The sequence below is a fragment of the Trichechus manatus genome, unplaced genomic scaffold (assembly GCF_000243295.1).
Source record: "Trichechus manatus latirostris isolate Lorelei unplaced genomic scaffold, TriManLat1.0 scaffold00148, whole genome shotgun sequence".
Classification (NCBI taxonomy): Eukaryota; Metazoa; Chordata; class Mammalia; order Sirenia; family Trichechidae; genus Trichechus; species Trichechus manatus.
This window is the reverse complement of record NW_004444084.1, coordinates 2,878,478-2,906,194: the sequence shown is the minus strand read 5'-3', so window position 1 is coordinate 2,906,194 and position 27,717 is coordinate 2,878,478. Positions and strand designations below refer to the sequence as shown.

The 27,717-nt window shown below is 36.2% G+C and overlaps 1 protein-coding gene across 1 annotated transcript in view; it reads left to right on the top strand.

Annotated features, from left to right (window-relative positions):
• The window catches only part of CEP126 (centrosomal protein 126), an 81,019-nt gene that overhangs the window by 36,327 nt on the left and 16,975 nt on the right, over nt 1-27,717 (top strand). Inside the window, exons 4-6 of the mRNA XM_004385878.3 lie at nt 563-674; nt 10,887-11,085; nt 16,330-18,472. Coding sequence (XP_004385935.1) covers nt 563-674; nt 10,887-11,085; nt 16,330-18,472 — 2,454 coding nt within the window. The remainder of the gene's footprint in view (nt 1-562; nt 675-10,886; nt 11,086-16,329; nt 18,473-27,717) is intronic.

The following is a 27,717-nucleotide window of genomic DNA, read 5'->3' as shown; positions in this document are numbered from 1 at the left end:
GTTAGCAGCCGGGCACTTTAACCATTGCTCCGCCCAGACTCCTTCTAGTACACAGTAAATGCTCAAAAAAAATGTAGGCTCAAATCGCATCTGCCTCATAGGCAAAATGAGGATTAAATTAATTAATACTTGTGAAGTGCTTAAAAATAGTGCCTATAACATAGTAGGTGCTCAGTAAATGTTAGTTGCTGTCTTTATATCTTCCCCTTTTCTTCATAGGAAACTTTTAAAATTTTGTCAGAAATGTATGGGATTATGAAATCAAATTATAGAATGGTTTGTATGCCAGAACAAAGAGCCTAAACATTTCTTCAAGTTTCTGTTTTCCAGATATATATTCTTAAAATTGGTGATGAGAATTTTGAGGTAAACAGTTTCTCTTTTGTGAATTGAATGTCTAAATTTAAAATAAGTACACTATTCTAAAAAAATTTTCTTTTTATAAAAATTTTATAGTAATATTTTATCATTGACCAATTAAATTGTAGGTTCAATATGAAGATACCATTGAGGATGAATACATTTTATAATATTTTATCTTTCCCTCTTTATTATCCCTTAGTGTTTAAAAAAACAGTTCCTCCATTAGAAGAGGCCCTAAAACAAATTCAGGGCTCCAACTTAAATTCAGAATTAAATCTTCCCACATCCCACAGACCAACAATTAACTGGAGGTAAGTAGTTTCTAATTACTATGTATAATTATTAACATGTAATAATTATATAGCTTTCTGTTTGCTGAGTGTGTAAGCGTTTTCATTAGTTGCTCCTCACCTCTGTTTTACAGTTTTCTATTTTATTTTCACTGTTTAAATTGAGATACAGTAGAATGTGAATTGCTCCAAGAGTAAGGCAAAATTCTAATGTATTGTCTTGAAGTCTTCTGGTATTACATATGCTGCCTATATTGAATAATTTTTCTATGGAAATTGTCATCAAAACTACTACTTGAAAGTATGAAACTAGTTATTACTTATCTTTTCTGAGAAGTTGAATTGTAGCAATAGATGTTTAGGTAAAAGGAAAAACTTTACAGCAGAATTGGGGTTTTCCTCACTGAAAGTCTTTCTTGGATGTCTTGAAAAGGCTTCAGTGTTTCCTAGTTCCTCTCCAGGGTGGCTTAAATGAATCTTCTAGATGCAATAGGATGGACCAGCTAATCACTGGACACCGTCTGAAGTTCTGTATTTATTTATTCTAAATGTATATTGAAGCTACTTCATGCATAGCACTAGATCTGATTCATGGTGATCAATCCCATGTGTGTCAGAGTAGAACTGTGTTCCATAGGGTTTTCAGTGGCCAATTTTTTTGGAAATAGATCACCAAACCTTTCTTCCTAGGCACCTCTGGGTTGACACAAACTGCCAACCTTCCAATTAGTAGCCAAGCGCATTAACTGTTTGCACCACTCAGAAGAATATAGCCACTGCCAAACCAAGCCCAGTGGGAAGAGAGCTGGAGGAATAATTATCCAAAACCTTGTTCTCCTGCCACCCTCCCATCCCCGGCTAGTTAGGGGCTTCCATTGTCTGAACTCAGCCAGAAATCAGAGGACAAGGGATCGTTCAGTCCCTGTGGAGCACAGAACCAATTAGAGAAGTGTGGAAAGTGAATATGGAAGGACAAGGAGAGAACACCCAGCAATATGTCTACTATATTTCACAACAAAGAGGTCACTGGCAACTTTTGTCAGAGCAATATTAGTGGAGTGGTGGAGGCAGAAAAGATTGCAGTGAGTCGAAGAGAAATGGCCAGGGAGATAACAAGGATACGTGTAGTGGTTGGCTGTGAAAGGAAAAGAGTAGTTTCTCCTGTTCCTGATGGGAGGAATCCTCGGGGCAAGCTACAGAGTAGGTGTAGGTGCTTGTCTTCTTTGCAATCCCTCTTCATTTTTCAAGTGACAGCTAAGGTGTAAGGAAATGGGATTATAATGGGTGAGTGTATAGGACAGTAGCCAGAGGGCCAACATAATGTTTTTCCAGATCTGATCATGTTTTAAATGTGAATGTCAAACTGATGAGTAATACAACTGCAGTCTAGAAAGATACCAGTATCAGTTGTCATCCAGTTGGTTCCAACTCATGGCGACCCCATGTGTGTCAGAATAGAACTTTACTCCATGGGGTTTTCATAGCTGTGACCTTTAGAAGCAGATCACCAGGGCTTTCTTCTAACATACTTCTGAGTGGGTTCAAACTGCAAACCTTTGGGTTATTAGCCCATCACTTAACCATTTGTACCACCAAGGGACTCTATCTAGAGAAGAGTATGGTAAAAACGTGAAGTGCCTTAAGTCCCTATTCTGTCCTAGACGTTGATTAGCTGGGTTATACATATGAATGAAATATGATTTTCTGCCCAAGAAGTGTTTGCCAATTACATTATAATAACATGTAATGGGAGCTATTACAAAATATTAGCGAAGTGATAAAGAAGTACAAAATTTGGAGATAAAAGTTCTTGGGGAATTTTTGGAAAAGTTTCACAAAACGAAGGAAGATAGGAGAAAGTCTTAAAGAACTGCCTAATAAAGAAGCATGGTTGGGTTTCAGGCATGCATAGGGTTATAGAGTTGTGAAAGGTGCAGGCCTGTAAGGAGAAAGAACTTGCTATTTAGAGTGATAGGACTATAAGATGTGTTGCTGGAAGGACAGAAGATGATCTAAACATGTAGATAAAGATCTGATGTGATAGACTTGTATGAGTAGCTAGAGAGTTTAAACTTTGTTATGTAATTAGTGAAGAGCTAATGGAGGTTTTTAAGCAGGGAGTGATATAATCCTCTTTATTATTTTAGAATGATAACTAGTACGAATGTTGGAGAATGGGATGGATGAAGAGAACTTGGAGGCGAGGAGACCAAAGAGGAAATTTGGGGGATAATCCAAGCGATAGATTACTACTGCATAAACTAGAACAGTAGTACTTTGTATAGTGAGGCATGGATGGACCTAACAAAGAAAAGACAAGATTTTTGAGTAACTAGATTAGGAGGATGAGCAAGAATTAAAAATAAAATATAATGTCTTTTCACAATGCAGAGAAGTGGCATGAAGAAATAAGGTGTAATAATGTTGATCAAATAGAAGTACAAGAAATGAAATGTGGAGAGAACAATAGCAGGAAAATGAGACAGTGTCCTGCCATGAGTTAAAAAGGACTTATGTTAGGCAGGTGGTAGTGAAGTAGAAAATAAAGATAGAAAGAAAAGATATTTCATGGAAAGAATAGATGAAGAAAATTAAAAAAGCAAAAAATCAAAAGGTGACAATTGAGTCTTGATGATTAAGGGAACTGTGATGACTTAAAAAAAATAAAAAGGAGCATAATGAAAGGGTACAGGTTTGGCTAGATATTGCTAACTTTTATTTGAGCATTCCAAGTTGAAGTGATAAACATCCAAGGAGAAGTGTATAAAAACAATTTCACCAAAGATGAGGCAAAAGGTCAAGGTTATAGAAATAGATTTGAAAGTGATGATTATGTATATTGTTGCTTAATTTTTATGTGTACTTATGTCTCTCCAGCTAGATTATAGTATTCAACGGAACAATCTTATGTATACAGATATAGATAAGATAGATACATAGAGATAGGTAGATCTTCTATATACAGGGATTCCTTATAGTGCTTAGCTCAGTGCTATGCATGTTGGAGGTACTCAGTAAATATGTTGAGTGGAGAAATGCCACTGACATAAGTGAATGCTTCTCAGAGGGTATAAACTTGACCTGAAGCTTAACAGATGAGGGAGATATTCATTAGAGACAAACATTAAGAAGGAATTCCAGATGGAAGGAATAAGTAATGTGTAGAAAGCCATGAGGGCATGGTATGTTAAGGGAGCTGCAAGTAGTTCAGTTTGGCTTGAATGTACAGTGAAGACAACAAAGTTGTGGGCAGATAGGTTGGAAAGGAAACTGGGGGTTAAATTATGAAGACCACTGTTAAGTAGTTTATCTTGAAAACAATTACTGAAAGATTTGAATATTTTAGAAATATCATTGCCGTAATATGGTGGAAATTTTGGCAACAAATATTGGTGATGGTTATACAGTGTGTTTGATGTAATTGGTGTCACTGACTGTATACAAGGAAAATGTTGAATTGGCACATGTTGTGTTATATAACCAAAACCAAACCAAACCCATTGCTGTCAAGTTGATTCCGGCACAGTGACCCTATAGGACAGAGTAGAACTGCACCATAGGGTTTCCAAGGAACGGCTGGTGGATTCAGACAGCTGACCTTTTGGTTAGCAGCCAAGCTCCTCACCACTGTGCCACCAGGGCTCCTTGTGTTATATATACAGCAATTAAAAAAAAAAAAAAAAAAACCTCTGGCACAAATGATTAAACCCTCAACTACTAGCAGAATGGTTGATAGTTCAAACCCACTCAAAGGTCCCTCGAAAGACAGGCCTGGCGATCTGCTTCTAAAAGGTCACAGTCTTGAAAACCCCGATGGAGGACAGTTCTACTCTGATCCACATGGGATTGCTATGAGTCAAAGTCAACTCAACAACAACAAACAGCAACAAAAAGAAAGAAAGAAATGTTACCAGAATTAGAAAGAGCAGGGTAAGACTGAAGGTGGGAAAACCAGGTAAGGTGGTACCATAGTACTTAAAGAAAATGATGAGTTCTTGAGATCTGCTAAGGAAGTAGAATCAACATGATTTGGTAACTGAAGTTGATTAGGAGGAGGAGTCAAGGATGACTTCAAAGACTGGGTTTGACCAATGAATGAATGGTTGAAACCATTATGTCAAAATGGGGCTGGGGTAGGTTAGTGGAGTAAGTAGTTGAAGTGAGATGAGAAGTTGTGAGTTTGAGACACGTGGGATATTCGGAGGCAAATTTCTTGTGGTGAGAATTCTGGGTCATAAATATAGATATGACTGTCACAAGTAAATGGATGAGGTTAAAGCCATGGCACAGTGACCACCAGTGGTGGTCTTGGGTTCAACTCACCAGTCAAACTCCCATGACTACAATAGGCCATGTTTGGTTTCATTTAAAAGGATACAGGACAGAGAGAATTGATTTGTTGACAGAAAACTTCCCTGATATCGTGAAAGATAAGAAGGTATCTATCCAAGATGCTCATCGAACCCCACATAAGGTAGATCCCAAAAGAAAGTCACCAAGATGTAGCGTAATCAAATTTTCCAAAACCAAAGATAAAAAGAGAATTTTAAGAGCGGCTAGGGATAAACGAAAAGTCATCTACAAAGGAGAGTCAATAAGACTAAGCTCGTACTACACAGTAGAAGGATACAGAACAGAAAACACCACATGCCAGTAAGGCAACATTCTTCAATAGGAGAAATCCTCATGGCAGGCCACGGAACAGTTCAAGAGCTAGTCATCTTTGCCATCCCTCCCCTCCACCCAACAACCTGCAAGTGACAACTCAGGTGTAAGTAAACCAGATCACAGTGGGTGGGTGTATAGCCATCTTGGATTAGAAGCCTCATGTTTCAAACAGGAACAAATCTCTTGTAATGGTTTCATATGAATAGCTTCCAGGTCCATGCAAGAGACATGCCCAGTTACAAGAATCACACACTCAGAGAAGTCCAAAGCTAGGGCTTCCTGCCATCTATCTGTAGTTTATTCACAGTCCTCTCAGTACAGATGCAGTTTAACAATCAAGCATCATTTTCACCATTATCAGTGTGCCTGTAACACATCTAAAATCCTACTAATAATCTAGAACAGATCTAGAAAGTTAACCTGAAGTCAAATTTGTCCATAAAGGAGAACAGATTTTGTATACCCTTTACTCACATGCAGATATAGATAAGGTAATTCAGAAAATATAAATGATTACAGAGTGTATGGGTAGAGTAGGAAAAGAAAAAAGCCATATAATGAACTCTCAAAAATTTTGGCATATACTCCACATGAACCACAGCCTCCACCAGCCTGAGCCCAGGAGAACTAGATGGTACCCGACTACCACCACCACCAATCACTCTGACAAGGATCACAATAGACAGTCCTGGACAAAGCGGGAGAAAATTGTAGAACAAAATTCAAATTCACAAAAAAAGACCAGACCTACTGGTCTGACAGAGACTGGAGGAACTCCCAAGACTATGGCCCCCAGACACCCTGCTAACTTAGAACTAAAGCCACTCCCTAAGTCCACTTTCCAGACAAAGATTAGACAGGCCTGTAAAACAAACAATGACACATGTGAGTTACATACTTCTTAGTTCAATCAAATATACGCCACCAAATGGGCAGCTCCTGCCCAAAAGCAAGATGAGAAGGCAGGAAGGGACAGGAAAATAGGACAAATGAACACAGGGAATCTAGGCTAGAAGGGGAGACAGTGCTGTCACATTATATAGATTGTAACTGATGTCACAAAACAATATATGTATAAGTTTTTTGAGTGAGAAACTAACTTGAGCTGTAAACTTTCACCTAAAGCAAAATAAAATTTAAAAAAAAATTCTGGCATATAAAGGACAAAGAAAAAGGAGCTCATGAAAGAGCCTAAGAAGGAACAACCAGAGGAGTAGGAAAATCACTACATCTTTGGAAGAGTAGAGGAGACAGATGGACAAATAGGCAGGGTATGGTGATGGCAGGTGGAAGAAGCAGTTAGGTAGCTTGGAAGAATTTGGGAATGGTAGGATAGCAAGGTGGATGATGTGGAAACCAAGGGAAATAAATCAGGAAAGGATGGTCAAGAAGTATCTAATTTTGTAATTTTTAAGTCAGTTAGTTAATCATTAGCAAAAGCAGTATACTAAAGTGGTAGATGTGGAAGCCAGGTAACAGTGGGCTAAGGAACAAATAGAAGTTGGGGCAGTGAAGGCAATGTAATTTTAGAGTACTCTGTGGAAAAGACTGAAATAAAAGGGAAGAGGACAGACAATTAGAGGGAATCTTCAGGTCCAGGAGAAATTTAGGCCAATTAAAAAAAAAAAATCCAAACCATTTTAGTATGGCAGTAATGTACATTTTTGTATACAGGTTTTCTTCACACTCAGCTTTCTTTTTCTGTTATCAGTTGTTATTCTTTGTGTTATCAGATATTTTCAACAATAAAATGCTTCTGTTCTATGAGTGAAAACATCACTTTTCATATTCAGAAATGTACAGTCACAAAGTCTTAGGGGAGACAATGTCAGAACAACTTTGATTTCCTAATAGCAAACAACACATATAGTTATAGAAAATCTGTGCTAGGATTGTTAGATAAGATATATCATTTTTGTTTGATAAGAAATGGTCTTAATTCTGTATTAGAACACAGTTCTCATGTTATTGTTGTAATATGCTATTATGACTATGACTTTATCTATCTATATATATATACATACATGTATATATTTATATATATACATGTATATATTTATATATATACATATATAAGTTTTATATATTGGGAAAATAACATTTATACAATTTGTAGAGAGAACACTGGTTTACTTATTTAAAAAGCTGAACTACTCTCCACAGATAACAGTATCACATAATGTATGTGAAAGTGCTTTGTAAACTATAAAATGCTAAACAAATATGAGCTATAGGAATATTAAGTATCAGGTGTTAGATTGATGGAACAATTTATGTGTATTATTTTTTGCAAATATAATTAAGCTACAAATAATGATAAGCTATTATCACATTAAAAATACATTTGCAATGGAATAAAAACCTAAGACATGTTAAGAAATAAAGTAATGCCAAGAAACAGCAAGTTTCCAGGAAAATGGAGGTATATAACTACTCACAAAAGATTACTCTAATGTAGAAAATATTAGTGGTGGATAAAAATAATTCAAGATGGTGGTAATACAGTAATCTAAAGGAGGGAATATTGAATAAAAAAGTGGAGGCCATTCAATGCTTAAGTCTCAAGAAAAATCAGAGAATATGTCTTTATGAGAGTAGAAATTGCCTCAGGAAATAGTGAGATTATAAGAATATTAATAAGGGACTAAAAGTAAAATCATAAGAAGTAATTAGCCTTCTATCACAACCAAACCCCAATCACAAAGGTGATACACTTGACCCTTCTGGTAGCTGCAGGATGGAAGAGGCTATAGTCTCTCCCATATTAAATTCTTAAACTCTAAAATGATGTTGTTAGATATCTATCTCCAATATCCATGTATTTTTTGTCAGACAGTTGATCCTGAGCCACATGCTACCCTGAGAAATCCGGCTAGAGCTTAGCAGTGGTCTGTTTGACCTCTATTTGCCCTTTGTATAAGTGCTTTAAACCACATTTTCCAGCCCATATTCATATATCTTTATGACTAACAAACTTTCTGAGAGGTGAAAATATTCTAAGTGTAATGAATGAGAAAAGGAGAACTTGAATAAGCTATGTACATTTCTCAGCCCATGTGAGAGGACACTGGTTGATCAGAGGAGGATCATGCGTGGATCCTAAGGACAGAAAATAACGTGAATGAAAAGTCTAAAGGCAGCCCAATAAGCCAAAAAACAAACAAACAAACATCTTAATAAGGCTCTCTCTCTACCTGCCTGTCCAAATGCTTTTCCACCTGTGCAGATCCATTCCTGCCTGTCCAGCTGTCTCCACATCTGATCCCTACTTACCTGATCAGCTTTCTCCTTCACGAGCTCCATTGCTATCCCACCATTCCCAAATTCTTCCTAGCTACCCAACTGTTTCTCCCACCCGTCAGCAACATACCCTGCCTATCCATCCATCTGTCCCCTCTACTCTTCCAAAGACCTTTTTACCAGCCCCATTACTGTCCTATCCGATCAAGTACCTTCCTCATCCTCCAGCCCCAGTAACTTCCAGCTTTTCTAGCAGTTTTCCTCGTCTACCAGACCCAATTCCTTCTGGCCCACCTGACCACCTACCTCCCCCACCCCAGAGTTCTCCAGTCATTCCTGATCTTGACTCACAGAACAAGTTATTTTACAAAACTTTCAGACCCAAACATTTCCTTTCAGCCCAGTGTTCTACCCCAGCCACTCTAATGCCTGCCCTTGTTCGTCATTCCCTTCCAGCTCAGCTGGTTCTTTCCCCAACCCCTTTGGAAGTTCTCCCTGTTTTGAAACCTTCCTGTTTATCCAGTCATCCGCCTCATCAACCAGTCCCTACTCTTTCTTATATCACTCCGTGGCATGAACATCCTTCTGCTAGCTTGGATCCCTTCCAGTCAGTCCAGCAATCTATTCCACAAGGCACAACACTGTCAAATCTACCCCAGGCGCTTGTAGACCATCCGCCTGCTTCAGTCCTTTCCCACTCACCTCACTGTCATTCTCCATCCTCTTCTGTGTCCTCTCCTTCCACTTCCGCATCTTCTTCTTCACCATCTATACTGTTTTCTTCGTCGTCCATTCTTTCCTCTCCCTCATCTTCCTCTTCTACCTCTCCATCCTTACCTCCTTCGTCTATCCCTGTTCTTTCCTCTCCTGTGCATTCTCCTTCTCCGTGTTTGCCTCCAACTTATTTAGATTTTCCCTCTCCAATTTCTCCTGTTTCTTCTTCCTTTATGATTTCCTCTTCCTTTCCCCCCATGCTTCACTCTCCTTCTATTTCTACCTCCCCATCTTCTATTCCTATCCATCCCTTCAATCCTCCTCACTGGGGGAAGAAAGTAGAGAAGAGAAGAGAAGAAAGTGGAGTAGAGAAGAAAGGAATAGAGAAGAAAAAGTTGAGAGACGACAACTTTAAAGGTAAATAAATCGAGTTTATTAGATATTTTGTAGATTTAGCAATATTTTGTTTGGGAAGGGTGATTGAGTAATATGTAAGAGTAGTAAAGTAAAGTAGTAAAGGAAGAAATAGAAACATACTCTCAATGTTCAGGAGCTTGTGTTAAATACCTTCTTGCTTTCCATAATCTCCTTGTGGTCACAAAGTGATAGTCAGGAATCTAGTAATTATTGACCTTAACTATTCTAGTCTGTCCATATAAAGATATATATGGGTATTGGAGATAGGTACATGTCACATGTGGCCATGTGTCACCTTCAAAAGATGTTCATCCTCATTGAATTGGGAATAAAGTTCCTTGGGACTTACAATAATGGGCCTGTTACAGGAGGCAGTTAGCTATATGATACACCTCATCCCCATCCCACCCCGCCAAAAAGTCTTCCTTTGTTCTTCGCTTTTTGCTTTGAAGCCTACACATGTGCTGAAATTTGTTATATCGTATGTTTCCAGAAGATACAAAAGTCTAACAGATAATGATGTCATGCACTGATACATTTTGGGAAGACACTTGCACACATTAAAAGTAGACTCTGTATTAAAGATATCTGTTCAATAACATGAAAACCATGATTATATTCCTGAAACAGCTGAAAACAAATATGTACACTCTCCTGCATGGAGTAAGATCAAAGTTTCCAAACCTAGTTAAGTAGAATGGAAAATCCTGCCTACCCTTATAAGCAATTTTCATATTTTCCATTTGCTTGAAACTTTAACCAACTTAGGGTTATAGGAATACTTGACAGCCATGACATCCACTCAGAATTAAGAGTAATACAGCGTATTATTATCCAGATAGGAATGCTCATAAAAAACGGAAGACTGACTCCACACACCTATTGGAATAACTTCTACCCCATCCCAAATGATAGGTAAATAGGATTTAATAATCAAAACCATGAATAATTGGGCATTCCTACGTGAAGGTGGAGTTCTTTATTGTCACTATAGTCCCACAACCATTTTTTTCTACTATTGACTGCATTAAATTTCCATTCTAGTATGTTTATACATTTCTCCAATATCCTTATATGTGATTATCTGGGCACAGACACACACTGACACATATAACACATGTGCCATTTATATACTTATATAAAGAAGTCACTGTTATTTAAATGTACTAAATGTATTTTATTTCTGGTTCACAGAGCTATAGATTCTGCCTTGCCTTCAGCATTGTCAAACAATGATCACAAGCATCAGATACATCTCTTATCCAAAGTCAGTTGCAATAAAGAAATGAAGGAAAACAGCAGGGCAAACTTGGCCACTAACAAAGATGCATTCCAGCTTAAACTGGAGGAAACTCAGAAACTCCTAGAAGAGCAACATTTAAGCAGTTTGCAAGTATGAAATGATAAATGTGTTACTAATATTTTAATTTTTTGTAATTATTCTGTCTCATTTTTGTAGTATTCTCCACTAAGGAAATGTGTTATTAACTGAGACTAGGAAAGAGAATGTGGATGAATCAGCACAAATTCATCACAGATACTGGAAAAATAATTTATTTTTCCTTACCTTTTATCCATTTTTGCCTCTCCTCTATTTTTCTTTTTCTATCTCTCTTCTATTCAGAAAAATAGGCTTTATGAATGTCATTTTCTAAAAAAGATGAAATCTATCTGAAAATACAATGTAATGTAAACATCTTTGTTCAAAACTGGATTTTAAGAACAGCCTGGATATTATAATACATGTTAATATTAGATTCTTTATGGAGATATGGCACAATTAGCTAGAGATAGTGTTTCTAGTCTGTCCCTACTAGGACATTTACTTTGTTATTTTCCCAAAAATGAATATGGATTCCAGCTGATTCAGCTACATGCTCATGCATTTATTTTTCATGAATAATCACACACATTTATGAGAGTCTTAATAGGCCAATATCAAGATTAAATTCATAACCTTGGCCTGATTCAGACAACCTAAGCAGTAGTGGCAAGGCTAAGAAAGCAAAGCAAGAGACTTCTGCTGACAGTGATGAAGTGCCTTCCTACCATAAACAACAATAAATGAAATAACTATACATTAGACAACAAGCAGTACAGGATGTGACCTTGAAGAAAGAGAAACTAGTGAGATGAGTTCTGTGATCACTTAGGCTTTCTACCTGGAGGTACTTTCTGGACAAAAGAATTCACAAATAATCCAATTGCCTATCAAAAAAAAAAAAGCACTGTCTTAAAGGAAACCACAAAACTCAGACACTCAAGAACAAAATGTTCACAATGTCCAACATCCAATCAAAACTTAGTAGACATGTAAAGAAGCAAGAAAATATGACCTATAATCAGGAGAAATATTAGCCAATAGAATCAGACACAGGAATGACAGAGATGATGGAATTAACAGACAAAGAATTTAAAACCGTTTTTATAAATATTTTCAAGGAATTAAAGGAAAAATAAACATAATGAGGAAAAATATAAAAAAGAACCAAAGGGACCTTCCAGATCTGGAAAATTTAATATCTGAAATGAAATTTTACTGAATAGGCTTAATAGTACAGTCATTGAAAAAGAAAAGATCAGTGGACTTGAAGACATAGCAATAGAAATTACCGTACTGAAGCATTGGGAGAAAAAAGACTGGAAAAAAAAGTGAACGGAGCCTTAGTGACGAGCGAGACAATATCAAATAGTCTAACATATATTTAATTAAAAGATCACAAAGGGAGAGAGGAAGTATTCAGAGAATATGAAAATGTTTCACATTTGATGAAAACTATAAATCCACAGATTTAAGAAGCTCAACAAACTCCAAGCAAGTGCACACATACACACATACACGCACACACATAAAATACCAATATTCATCAAATTCAAATTAAGCCAGAGGGAAAAATAGCACATTACATTCACATAAAAATTGGCATTTCTTAATGATAAAAGGATCAAGAAGATATAAAAATTTTAAATATATATGAACCTGTTAACAGAGCTTCAAAATACATGAAGCAAAAACTAACAGCACTGAAAGGAGAAATAGACAAATCTACAATGATGGTTGGAAATTTCACACTATTCTGTCAGTTAGTTGATGTATTAAATAACGATAAACAAGATTTATACAACTCTACAAAATTGAAAATTATCCAGCTAGACCAAATTGAAATTTGTGGAACAATTCCTCAAAACTACAGAATACTCATTCTTTTTAAATTCACAAAGAACATTCACCAAGAAAAATCATATGCTAGAGCATAAAATAAGAATCAATAAATTTAAAATCATTGAAATCAGAGTATGTCCTCTGATGGTAACAGAGTTACATTAGAAATTATTAACAGAACAATACCTTAAAAAATCACCAAATATTTGGAAATTAAAAAACAACACACTTACAAAGCCATGGATCAAAAAGGAAATGACAAGGGAATTTGAAAAATATCTTAAATCAAATTATAAAGAAAATATAAACTATCAACATTTGTGGGAAGTATGTTTATTTGAAAAGAAAAAAAATAAATATTAATAATATGAGGCTCCCCATTAAGAAATTAGAAATGAGCCAGTTAAACACAAGTAGAAGGAAGGAACTAAAAAAAAATCACGAGTACAAAACATCATGAAATGGAATAAAGGACAAACAGTTGGGAAAAAAATCAATAAAATCAAAAGCTAGTTCTTTGAAAATGATTAATTGATAAACATCTAGCTAGGCCAATAAGAAAAAAGACACACTACCAATGTAAGGAATAAAAAAGAGAATAACACTGTTGTTCCTACAGATATTAGAAGGATAATAAGAGAATATTATGAAAAAAACTATGGCAGTAAATTGGACAACTTAACTGAAGTAGACAAATTCCTTGAAAGATGCAAACTACCAAATTTCACTCTAGAAGAAATAAAAATTCTGAATAACCCATAGGTATTAAATAAATTGAATTTGTCATTTAAAACCTTTTTACAAAGAAAAATCTTAGGATAAGATGGCATCACTGTAGAATTCTATCAACCATTTAGAAAGAAATAATACCAATCTTACACAAACTTTTTCAAATAACAGAGGAGAAGAAAATACTTACAGCTCATTTTATGAGACCAGCATTACCCTGATATCAACAACAAAGAATTAATCAGTAAAGAAAATTACATACAAACCAATATCCTTCACACAATAAAATGGAAAAATCCTTAACAAAGTATTAGCAAATGGAATCCAGTTATATATAAAAAGGTTAATACATCATGACCACATGGGATTTATCTCAGGAATGCAGGGTTGGTTTAACATTTGAAATATAATCAATATAATTAACCATATTAACAGAACAAAAGAGAAAAATCACAATTATCTCAGTAGATGCAGGAAAAGCATTACCAATACTCAGTGTACATTCATGTTTTAAAATGCTCAGCCAACTAAGAATTGAAGTTCAGCTGCAAAAAGCCTATAGCTAACATCATACCTAATAGTAAAATATTGAGCAGTTTATCTCTAAGATTATGAACCATCAAAACTAATCTATAGTGACAGCAGGTTAGTGGTTTTTAGTGGTGGGTAGAGATTGACTACAAAGAGGCATAAAAGAACTTTTGGCAGATGGAAAGCTTCTATGTATTGTTTTATATAGTAATTATGGAAGCCCTGGTGGTACAGTGGTTAAGAGCTTGGCTGCTAACCAAAAGGACGGCAGTTCAAATCCACTAGCTGCTCCTTGGAAACCCTATGGGGCAGTTCTACTCTGTCCTGTCGGGTCACTATGAGTCAGAATCAACTAAGCAGCAACAGGTTGTGTGTGTGTGTGTGTGTGTGTGTGTTTTTAATAGTGGTTATGAGCAAATAATTTGTGAAAACTCGATGAACTATATACTTAAAATGGGTGCATTTTATTGTGTATAAAATACATCTCAGTAAAGTTTATTTAAAAACTAAAAAATGACAAAACAAAGCATGTTCAGTTTAGTACAGTTTATATCAGTAGCTTAGAGTAAAACTTGAAGCAGATCATGTAATATTTCATATTTACTAGTGGGAAAAATTCTGAAAAAAATAGTATAGTGAAATTAGAAGTAGCTGAGCTCTTTTTGGGGTACTTTGGGAGATGAGGCCATTATAGAGCCTATGCAAACAAAAATTTTAGAGCCATGGATATCATTACTTACATCTGTTGTTAGTTGCCATTGAGTCAGCTCTGACTTATGGCGACCTTATGTATAACAGAACAAAATGTTGCCTGGTCCTGCACCAACTTATATCTAGAAGGACCTTTTAACCAAAATTGCTACATCTGAGGCCTGGTTTATTTAATATTATTGATGTAAACATCTCAGTTCCAAGAACAAGCATTGAAGTAGCTGAGCTTCATTTTGTTGTCTTGATTGGGTTGAGAGACCATCACTTTAAGAAGAGAGCACAGTGACAAAGGATGTGATAAGCAGGGAATAAATGCTAGTATTATCAAACTCTCATGAGTCATTTTCAGAACTTATTTCATAGTAATATGTCAATAAGCATTAGCTGTGCAAACTATTTTTATTCAGTAACTTATTTTCTTACCTTCTTGGTTCACTTTCTGGGCTAGGAGAATATTTTTGTTTAATACTAGAATATTTAAATTTTCTAAAATTTGTGATAAATCTTAAGAGCCACTAACTTTCTTCAAGTCCATTCAACTTTCTGACTAGACTTATAATTTAAATCTTCTTGAAATTTATTTTTATATATGTCTTACAGAGTAATACATTCTAGGTATGTGTGAGAAAATTGAAATATTTTAAAGTATTTATCATATTTTGAAGTGATCATGAAATTTCATTAAAGACTGATAAGTTCCATGGAAATATCAGTGAAATAGTAATGAGAATGCCTGTAGAATTTGTGGAAATTATTACTCTGCTAAATCTCCAAAAAGCAGACATTAAAATCAATAGTAATCAACCCTAAATCTAGTTATCAACCCTTAAAGCCACACTAGAATCACCTGGGGAATTGAAAAATAATAATAATACCAACACCCGGATCCCATCTAAGAAGAATTAAGTCAGTGGGATCCAAGCACTGATATTTTTACAAAGTTCCTTATGTGATTCTAATATACAGTCACAGTTGAGACCCTCTACTATAGACAATGAGTTTAACTTTTATAAAAAGATGTATTCCCAATCCAGAGGAAGCTCACATTAGGGTTACAGAGATTTTAGGAGCCCTAAATCAAGACCAGTGAAGGTTTCAGGAAAAAAAATACAATTTGTAAATAACTATTTTTCAGAATTTGACTTACTCTTAAGAGACTTTCAAGAAATTCCATACTGTAAATGGAATAGCAATAATAAAGTTATTTTCTAAACTATAGCTGTGGTTAGAATAATTGGGTACTTCAGGAGTTGAAATTACTGCAGACACATTTAAGTCTGCTAACTGCCCGTTTTTCATCCTGAGCACTGCTCTAGGGATATAGATTATTTACATGCTTATTGTCCTAAGTGAAAAGACTCTACAAGTTTATAGTCATATTACTGTGTTTTATATACCAAGGAGAATTGGGCTCAGTGACATGGTATGTTGAACCATTAATTTTGGCATTTAAAAATATCTAAGCTATAAAACAGTATTCTTTTTTTTTTTTTTTTTTTCCAGAAATTTTGTGATGAAGTTAATCGGATAACCAATTCTGAAACTCTTTCAAGTATAGACAGTCTTGAAGCTGGGGAGCGTGAAGAAATATATTTAACACTAAATAAGGACCATTCTACATCAATCCAGCAGAATTCCATTCACCTCAAATCAGCAAATCTGCAGTCAACTAATCTAAACTTCTTTGATGAAGATAAACTATCATTCTCTAAAACTCAACACATAAATAATTGGCTTATAAATTTAGATGATCCAGATACTCAGACTGTCGCACCATTCTCAGATATTTTAAGTAAACCTAATGTTCTGCCTTCATGTGAACGTCTTAATAGTAGAGAACAAAATTCACCTATTCTGAGTAGAACTGTGGAAAGAACTACAAATACTGCTAATAATTCGGTAGCCTTTGTACATAGTCCACGCATATTTGCACAAAATAAGAAAAACGAAAAAACTTCTGCAACTAGCACTGTTGGAACAACTGACTCCTCTTCTGAGGCGTTCAAAATGGAGAGACCATTTGTTACTGAAAGCCCAACATTTAAATTCAGTAAAGCCTGGACCACGCCAGATTCTCTAACCCGAGAAGTTGCTACATTTTTAGACCAAGAGAACTATTCTGAATTAACTCAACAAAATGCAGCTACTTCAATTCATACTTCATTTGTACCAGTGGCAGCACCTTTAGTTTTGGCACCTAATGTACAATCAGCTAGACCTTTACCGATGGACGGTATACACGTAAAAGAAATTGACCCAGTGCAGTGTTCTGATAAGTTAGATCAGTTGAAAGATGTTAAAGATGAAAAGATGCAATATTTTAACGATAATAAGAAAGAATTGCCTCTATTTTCAGATGATCTTCAAGTTGATATGCCTCACAACCCTGATTCAAAAGATAAAACACAGAAAATAGCTGAAACATCGTCTAATGTAATTTCTAATTATGACGTAGTTGGTCATCACAAGAAAATGAAGTACAACATTCATGAGAGAAATGGTGTGAGGTTTATTAAAAGTATTTTAAAGAAAGAATCTAAATATGACCATCATTATTTTAAGGCACTGATTATGAATCAAGACTGTAAGTTTGGAAATAAAAAAGCAGCAGCTATCAGAGATAGTATTGAATTAACAAAAGAAAAAGGGAGAGGTGCAGAAGTTCCAAGAACTATTAAAAAACTGAGGTGGCTTGATGAAAGTGGCAATACAGAAAACAATGCTGAAGAGAATTATTCGCTGAAAAATAGAACAGGAATAGCTCAGCAATGGTCTCAACAATTTCACACCCTAACTAAAAGTGGTGCTGCCAGCAACATAATTAGTGTTCCTGCTTCTGCTGTAAATTCTGCTGACAGAAAAAAGCCCAAGGATGATTCTGTCTCTGAAAATGTTGCTGTAGGAGGATCTGAAAGAGACCATGTGCCTTTGAACTGTTTTTTTGTGCCTTCAGGTTATAACTTTGCTAAACAAGCCTGGCTAGCCTCAAAAAAAGAGGAGAGTAAATCCCTTGCACATAATGGTGATTCTGTAACTCAGAAAGCTAATCCACAAAGCGATGGCACAAATGTAATTAGAAGAACAAAATCTGCTAAAGCCTCATCAGGCTTTATATATACGAACAGAAAAGGCACTATCATTAAACCACATTCTGCAAGCAAAGCCAAAACATTCATACAAACTCAGGGTAAACTAACTGTACCTCCTCCTCCTCCTAAATCCACATCAAATATTAGGAGTGGTAAAAATATAAAAGTGTCTCGTCAATCAATAATGCCTGAAAATTCTGAAAACATTACACACAACTGTTTTAATTCAAAATATGTACTTCCAATGGAATATCATTTCAATCAGGGGACTCAAGAAAGTAGTCCTCCGCTCTCAGATGCTTCTTCTGACTTAGTCACTGTGATACCGTCTCTACCTTCTTATTGTAAGTCCGAGTGCCAAACATTCGCGAAAATAAATCACTCAAATGGCACTCAAATGGTTGCTCAGCAAGATAGGACATTATATTGCACCCAAAAATGCCCTGTTTATGAAGAAAGCCATCATGATGTGACCCTTAAAACTACTGGAGAAGAATCCATTCCCATATGGAAAATAGGGCATAATAACATTCTGGGTCAAAATGAGAGGGCTGCTGGTAAGAATAAATGTTATAGATAAAAGATACAACTTTTAAAATTCATGTGTAATTATGGCAGTGTACACCTTAAAGAATTATAGCAATGTGCACCTTAACCTTATAGAAATAATTTACCTCCCTGAACATTATAATTTATTCTGTCTAGTAGCTAAAGCTTTAAAGAAAATATCTTATTTTAAAGAAAATAAGACTTTTATTAGTTTAAAAGAGGGAAGACAAGGAACAGGGCCTGATTCTTGTCCCATATTATTATTCTGCTGTTGCCCCACTATTATTGTCAAAATTTCTGTCAAGGTAATCACAGAAAAAAATATGGTTTAAAATTTCTAAATAGGTGGGTAAATGTGGTTATAATACATTCCATTATTTTTCTTTAAAACGTTTGTTAAATTGAATGGTTGTAAGCCAATAAGAGATGTGCCTGATCCTACCATTCCCTTTCCAAAAGAGTGGCAGCTTCTGCTTTTATCAGTTATGCATGCTGGTTAGCGTGTGGAGAGAAAAAGATATCATGGCTTTAAATTTTCTGAAAATTAACTCTCTATAGAGTGCCATTGCGCTTAGTAGCTGGCTGACTCCTCATGAAGCTACTTTCTTCTGCTGAGGGAATGGACTAGAAGCCCATAAATTTTCCTTCCAGTAGAAAACAGTTGTCCCGTAAGTTAGAAATACGATTGGGGGAAAAAATCAGAAAGGAACTGTTTTATTTTTCCAAAGGAATGAATAAATATTAAGAAAATATACAGTTGGTTTAGAATTTTATTTTCAAAGTCTTCTTTGATTAGACTGTGAGACAAGGGACTTCTTTTTTTTTTTAATTCATCACTGTATCGCCAGGGCGTAACAGTGCCTGGCACTTAAAAGGTACTCAGACTTGTCTTGAATTGAATGGACGTAAGCCACGTTAGTAGATGGGAAACTAAATGCAAAGACTCTTACTTAAAAAATAGGTACTTTAGCATTATTTGTCTATAAAAACCTATCATTTAAACTATTTCTCTCACTAAAAATTTCATTTTCTTCTTATCTAGCCATTTTACATGATAACTTTAATTTTCACGTATTTCACATAAAATGAAAGTATCATACAGATTGTTGTGATTGTTCTTCTTAGTGGCCATAGAGTAGATTCTATCTCAGGGTGACTCCACGTATGCAGGGTAGAACTGCTCCATAGGGTTTTCAAGGCTGTGACCTTTTGGAAGCAAATCATGAGGACTACCTTCCGACGCACCCTGGGTGGATCACACAGATTAGATATTTTAATATAAATAATGATGTTTACCTTTTTTGAGTACCTACTTTGTGCCAGTCACAGTCCTAATTGCTTTACACTCTGACTCATTTAAACCTCACAACAACTCTGGGAAATAAATATTTTTAAAACCCATTTTATAAAGAAGAAATAGATCCAGAATTAATACAAAGCAGAATTGATATTTTAATTTGACTCTTTATGACTAAAAATCCTGTCCATTTTCTACTAAAACCATATATTAAACATAGTTATTAAGCAAATACCATATATCATACTCAGAGCTGATGAGGAAAATATTAGGAAACTAATAGTTTAAGCTTAAGCAAACCAAAAACAAAACAAGTTGCCATCAAGTAGATTCCAGGAACAATATTAAAATTATATTTTCATTCTCTGATAAAAGAATGGAAGATATATCTTTATCTGGAGAAGCCAGTATTTTCCTGGCGTTTAATCAAAGGAGGTAGTTCTCATAGGGGTCTTTTTATAGAGATACAGAAAAATATAATGAATTTTAACATTTTTAGTCATGTTTTTAAAGAGAAAGAAATAAACTAATGTATGTATCTATACCTTTTAATAAGGAGCCATGGTGGCACAGTAGTTAAAGTAGTTAAAGTAAACTTGCTAACCGAAAGTTGGGTGGTTTGAACCCACCAGCCGCTCCAAGGTGTGGCAGTTTGCTTCCGTAAAGATTTACAGCCTTGGAAACCCCATAGGGCAGTTCTACTGTCCTATAGGGTTGCTATGAGTCGGAATCAACTTGACGGCAAAGGGAATGGGGAATACCTCAATACAGTGATTATTTAGAAAATCTAATAGTACTACATACTTAGTATGTTCAGTCATTCAAACTTTTCTTTCCAAAACTAAAATGTCAAACATTCCAAGTGAATGTTTGCTAATACTGGATTATAGTTGATTCATTGTTAAATTTCTCATTAGGTGCTGAAATTTAGATATATTTCCTCTTTAAAAAAGGATCTGTATTCTGTAGATGCCAGATAGGAAAGATAATGTTGATAATCACATCATACCTTCAACAAGTATTTACTGAGCATCACTATGTGCTAAGAGATGGAGATAGAGGGTTAAATAAGGCAAACAGGCCCTATAATCTAGCAAAGAAGACAGACTTGAAACAAGTGATTACAAGTCTGATAAGCATTTCAAAAAGAAGAGTACCAGGTACAATAAGAACATATAGAAAGAGATACTAATGCACTCTGGGATTTTTGGAAAGGGCCTCCCTAAAGAAATGATGTTTAAGCTGGAAAAGGTGACATTAATAGGTAATGTCAATCACCAGAGACTGGTAATTATGAATTTTATACTGTGAACAATATGCTTGACACATTGTGCGAATCCTCTCTCCTGTTGAGAAGCAGAGAGAAAGTGGATAAGGGGTAGGAGGATTGCATGATGACTGAGACAAAAAGACCAACGGGAGTATAGTTTAGAATATTGGCGGAAGAGTTATTGAAATGATGAACCATTAAATCTAAGCTGGATAAGGAGTGGGAAGTAGAAAGCTGATGAACTGAGATAAGAAAGCAGAGAAATTAATTGACTAACGATCCCAGTGAGGTAGAAAAATGATAGTGGTGAGAGTAGTTGAAAAAATAAGCAGGAAGAATAGGAGAGTGTAGTCTGAGAGCAGGAAGCAAATTGAATTACTTATTTTAGAAGTAATTATACATGTTGACAAGGTCTAGAGTATAACTGAGGAAATAGTAGTTGAGGCAGAATGGTGCAGAAAGTCATTCAAGATGAGAAAGGATTTAGAGTGCAGGGTGTTGGATTGGCCATCTACATGAATGTTGGGTTTTCCAGTATGATGGCAAAGGCTCTGCATGGAAAGTAAGACTGTTTACCATGTGCCAGAGTCATCAGTGAATGGCAAGAAGTGAGAGGTCAGGAGATGGTATAGTTGAATGGTTTGGGACTCATGAAAATAGAGTTTTTGCTAGAGAGTGTTGCTAGAGGGTTCTGAAAATGCTAATAGAGAGCAAGAACACCCTCCAGAACTGGTAACCCTAGATACATAGAATGTGAGAATAAAAATGACCTGGCAAATAGGAGAGTAGAGGAAAAAAATTAATGTTGGTAAATAAGTGAGTGACTAGTGATGCTATTGGCATACAAGATGAATCTTTGGGATTTAAAATATTTAGAGTAGTTCACTCACATTGTCTTTGAAGTGTTCACTTATATAAAAAAAAAAAATGCAGGTATGTCTAAAGAGTCTTTGTAGATCCAAAGCCAAGGTATTCCAAGATCTGACCACATCATCCCCAAGTCTGATAAAAATTACTGCTGTAGCATTAGCAACAAAATTTTCAAGAGCAGGCGTACTAAAATGATAACTTTCATGGATGATAATCAGCATAAAGCTGATTTCCATAAAGCAGAGATCAAGTGTATCCCCGCTTTCCCACTTCTCCATCATTTCTGACACCAGCTGCCCACATGGCACTCTCTCTTAGTCCCTGGCTACCTGGAGTTAGGTCAGCACTCACAAACTAAAAGGACGCCATCCTTGAGTTTCTTCATTTGCTAGAACAACTCACAGAACTCGCTGGAGATATTATACTTTATTATAGTAAAAGAATATAAATCAGAATCATCATAAGGAACAGATGCACAGGCAAGGAAGTTTCCTGGTGTGCAGCTGCTGTGTCTCAGAAAGGGCACCTCACCCTCCCTTCACAGACCAGGAAGCTCTCTGAGCCTTAGGGTTCCAAGTGTTTATCAGCCAGTCCTACGTGATAGGCTCAGTCATGCCTCCTGGGGTTAGATGACATTGGCCTCCCAGATGAGTCTTTTCTGGTCTGGCCAGTCCCTACTCATCAACACATATTATCTGATATGGCCTGAAATCCCAGACCAAGACACCTCAGTTACTCCAAGGGTTATTTCATATAAACGAAGGACAAATGCCACCTTACTTTGAGTAAAGCTAGGTCCTTTACCCCATACCTAAACTACAGATAGGGAATAAAAACCACAAAATCTGTTGCCATTGAGTGAATTCAGACTCATAGCGACCCTGTAGGACAGAGTAGAACTGCCTCATAGGGTTCCAAGGAGCAGCTGGTGGCTTTGAACTGCCGACCTTTTGGTTAGCAGCCAGATGCTTAAGAAATATTGGTCTTTTGTGCCTAGTACACACAAGGGAAGGTATAACTCAAAAAAAAAAAAAAAAAGCCAGCCAAACAACGAGATACCACTACACATCTATTAGCCAGTTGCCCTTGAGTCGATTGATTTCCAGCTCATAGTTACCCCATGTATGTCAGAGTAGAGCTGTCCTCCATAAGATTTTCAGTGGCTCATTTTCCAGAAGTTAATCACCAGGCCTTTCTTCTTACACACCTCTGGGTGGACTCAAACCCCAGCCTTTTGGTTAGCAGCTGAATGTGTTAATTGTTTGCACCATCCAGAGACTCCATACATCTATTGTTGTTGTTAGGTGCCCTATGTACCACCATCTGTTAGAATGGCTAATATTAAAAACACTGACAACACCAAATGCTGACAAGAATGTGGAACAACAGGAAATCTCATTCATTGCTATTGGGAATGTATAAGCATACCTGAGAGACGTTGCCAGTTTGGTTCCAGACCACCACAGTAAAGCAAATATCGCAATAAAGCGAGTCACACAAATTTTTTGGTTTCCCAGTGTGTATAAAAGTTATGTTTACGCTATCCTGTAGTCTGCTAAGTGTGCAATAGCATTGTCTAAAAAAAAAATGTATATACTTTAATTAAAAAATACTTTATTGATAAAAAATGCTAACATCTGAGCCTTCAACGAGTCATAATCTTTTTGCTGGTGGAGGGTCTTGCCTCAATGTTAATGGCTGCTGACTGATTAGGATGGTGGTTGCTGAAGGTTGGGGTGGCTCTGGCAATTTCTTAAAATAAGACAACAGTGAAGTTTGCCACATTGATTATTTCCTTTTACAAATGATTTCTCTGTAGCATGCGATGCCATTTGATAGCATTTTACCCACAATAGTACTTCTTTCAAAACTGGAGTCAGTTCTCTCAAACCCTGCCACTGCTTTATCAACTATAAGTTTATGTAGTGTTCTAAATCCTTTGTTGTCATTTCAACAATGTTCACAGCATCTTCACCAGGAGTAGTTTCCATCTCAAGAAGCTACTTTCTTTGTCTATCCATAAAAAGCAGCTCGTCATTTGTTTAAGTTTTATCATAAGGTTGCAGCAATTTAGTCACATCTTCAGGCTCTACTTCTAATTCTAGTTCTCTTGCTATTCCCACCACATCTACAGTTACTTCCTCGACTGAAGTCTTGAACCTCTCAAAGTCATTCATGAGGGTTGGAATCAACTTCTTCCAAACTCCTGTTGATGTTTTGATCTCCTCCTATGAATCACGAATGTTCTTAATGGCATCTAGAATGGTGAATCCTTTCCAGGTTTTCAATTTACTTTGCCCAGATCCATCAGAGGATTCACTATCTATGGCAGCTATAGCCTTACTAAATGTATTTCTTAAATAATAAGATTTGAAAGTCAAAATTACTCCTTGATCCATGGGCTGCAGAATGGATGTGTGTTAGCAGGCATGAAAACAACATTCATCTCCTTGTATATCTCCATCAGAGCTCTTGGGTGACCAGGTGCATTGTCAGTGAGCAGTAATATTTTGAAAGAAATCTTTTTTTCTGAGCAGTAGGTCTCAACAATGGGCTTAAAATATTCAGTAAACCATGTTGTAAACAGATGTGCTGTCATCCAGGCTTTGTTGTTCCATTTATAGAGCACAGGCAGAGTAGATATAGTATAATTCTTAAGGGCCCTAGGATCTTTGGAATGGTAAATGAGCATTGGCTTCAACTTAAAGCCACCGCTGCATTAGCCCCTAACAAGAGAGTCAGCGTGTCCTTTGAAGCTTTGAAGCCAGGCATTGACTTCTCCCTAGCTATGAAATTCCTAGGTGGCATCTTCTTCTAGTATAAGGCTGTTTCATCTACATTGAAAATCTATTGTTTAGTGTAGCCACATTCATCAATTATCTTAGCTAGATCTTCTGGATAACTTGCTGCAGCTTCTACATTATCACTTTCTGCTTCACCTTGCACTTAAGGAGATAGCTTCTTTCCTTAAACCTCATGAACCAACCCTCCTTAGCTTTAGACTTTCTTCCGCAGCTTCCTCACCTCTGTCAGCCTTCATAGAATTGAAGAGAGTTAGGGCCTTCCTCTGGATTAGGCTTTGGTTTAAGGAAATGTTCCGGTTGGTTTGATCTTCTATCCAGACCATTAAAACTTCCTCCATATGAGAAGTAAAGCTGTTTCACTTTCTTATCATTCGTGTGTTCACTGGAGTGGCACTTTTAATTTCCTTCAAAAACTTTTCCTTTGCATTCACAACTTGGCTGTCTGCCGCAAGAGGCCTAGCTTTTGGCCTGTCTCAGCTTTCCACGTCTTCCTCACTAAGCTTAATCGTTTCTAGCTTTTGATTTAAAGTGAGAGACGTGCAACTCTTCCTTTTATTTGAACACTTAGAGGCCATTGTAGGGCTATTAATTGGCCTAATTTCAATATTGTCATGTCTCAGGGAATAGGGAGGCCCAAGGAGAGGGAGAGAGATGGGGAATGGCGGTTGGTGGAGCAATTGAACACACACAATATTTATCGATTAAGTTCTTTGTCTTACATGGATGTGGTTCATGGCGCCCCAAAACAATTACAATAGTAACATCAAAGATCACTGATCACATGTCACCATAACAGATATAATAATAATGAAAAAGTTTGAAATATTGCGAGAATTACCAAAATGTGACAAAGAGACGTGAAGTGAGCACATGCTGTTGGAAAAATGGTGCCTATAGACTTGCTCGATGCAGAGTTGCCACAAACCTTCAATATGTAAAAAATGCAGTACCTGTGAAGCACAGTAAAACGAGGTATGCCTGTAGAATGGTACAGCCGCTTTGGAAGACAGTCTGGCAGTTTCTTATAAAGTGAAACGTTGGCTTACCACACAATCCAGCGATTGCCCTCCTAGGTATTTACTCAAATAAGATGAAAGTTTATGTCCACATAGAAACCTACATATGAATGTTTATAGCAGCTTTATTCATAATTACCGAAAATTGGAAGCAACCAAGATGTCCTTGAATAGGTGAATGGATGAACAAACCGTGGTTTATAATCAATGGATTATTGTTCGGTGATAAAAAGAAATGAGCTGTCAAGTCACGAAGAGACATGGAAGGAACTTAAATGCATGTTGCTAAGTGAAAGAAAGAAGCCACTCTGAAAGAGCTACATACTGTATGACTCCAAATATATAACATTTTGGCAGAGGCAGAACTATAGAGACAGTTGATCAGAGGCTGAGGGGGAACTGATGAAACTATTTTGTATGATACTATAATTGTAGATACATAACATTATGCATTTGTCAAAACCCATAGGATTGTACAATATAATTGTGAGCCCTAATGTCAACTATGAACTTTAGTTAATAGTAGCATATCAATGTTGTTTCATCAATAGTAACAAATGTACCAAGGAATGCCAGATGTTAATAATAAGAGAAACAGTTGGCCAGAGGGAATGGGTATATAGAAACTATACTTTCTGCAAAATTTTTCTATAAACATAAAACCACTATAAAAAATAAAATCTATTAAAAATATTTTTTAAAGCCAGAAAGTCGAAGTTGGGGAAGACTTTCAAACAGAATTCCAGAAGTTATGCAAAGATTTGTCAATCTCAAGTCTTTATAAACAACTTCTCCACTCAATATAATAAGATGATGATAGTTTTCAGTGAGTTTTGGGCTCAGCAGAGACAATAACAGATTAAAATCAATTTTCTTTCTTCCTTCCTATTCTTTTCCCCATACAAATATTTTTGTACGGAAACATATCTATTCTCAAACTTCTCCATTAAGACTCAGAGAATGAAATATTCTTCCTTCTGTTCCTGACTAATTCCTCTATTTGTATCTAGAACCCATCCTCTCCCATATCCTCAGGCAACTCTGTCAATTGTCCTCTTTCTACTATTTTTTACAACCTGTATTTCTCTACGATTGCGTCTAGTTGCTAACATAAACAACACAATAGCAGCAGCAGCAATACAACTCCAACAAATTCTTTTCTTGAACCTGCCTTCTCCTATAGTTACCATCTATCTTTCTACCTCATCCAAGCTTCCTTATGGTAGTTTTACACTGGTTGGCAGAGAGTTTTCAATGAAAATAAGAGATGTGTTAGCTATGCCATTTTCTTGTTCACCTGTGTTTGGATTATTAGTATTATCTTTGCTCTATAATTTTACAAGAATATATTTTTTATTAAACAGTCATACAAAAAGCATAGAAAAATATTATAAAAAGCATCCTTGTACCCACCACTCACCTTAAATAATAAAACATGCAATTGAAGGCCTACAAAAGTCTTTTCCAGCCACTTTCCCATTCTGGGAAGACTCATTCAGATACTGCAAGATACCCATAAATCCACTTACCTGGGCACAGATAAATCTTAATACATTGCAGGAAGCTAAAGAGGACTAATGAATAATGATTCCACTGCCAACCTCTCACACTGTGGAACCTCTACCCCTCCTCTCAAGATAACTTTGTTCATTGCATTCAATATATGGCCATCTACCACGCATACTGACAACCATGTGTTACATGAATAAAGTATAATTTCTAATTTTTGTATAATAAGTGTAAATTAGAATTCTAACATGTTCTTCCTGCATCAACCCAAAACCAAACCCGTTGTTGTCAAGTCAGTTCCAACTCATAGCAATCCTATAGGACAGAGTAAAACTGCCCATAGGGTTTCCAAGGAGCAGCTGGTGGATTCGAACTGCCAACCTGTTGGTTAGCATCTGATCTCCTAACCATTGCACCACCAGGGCACTTCTTCCTGCACACCAGTAGGTTATCTTGCATAGCCGCCTCATGCTCCAGCACCACACTT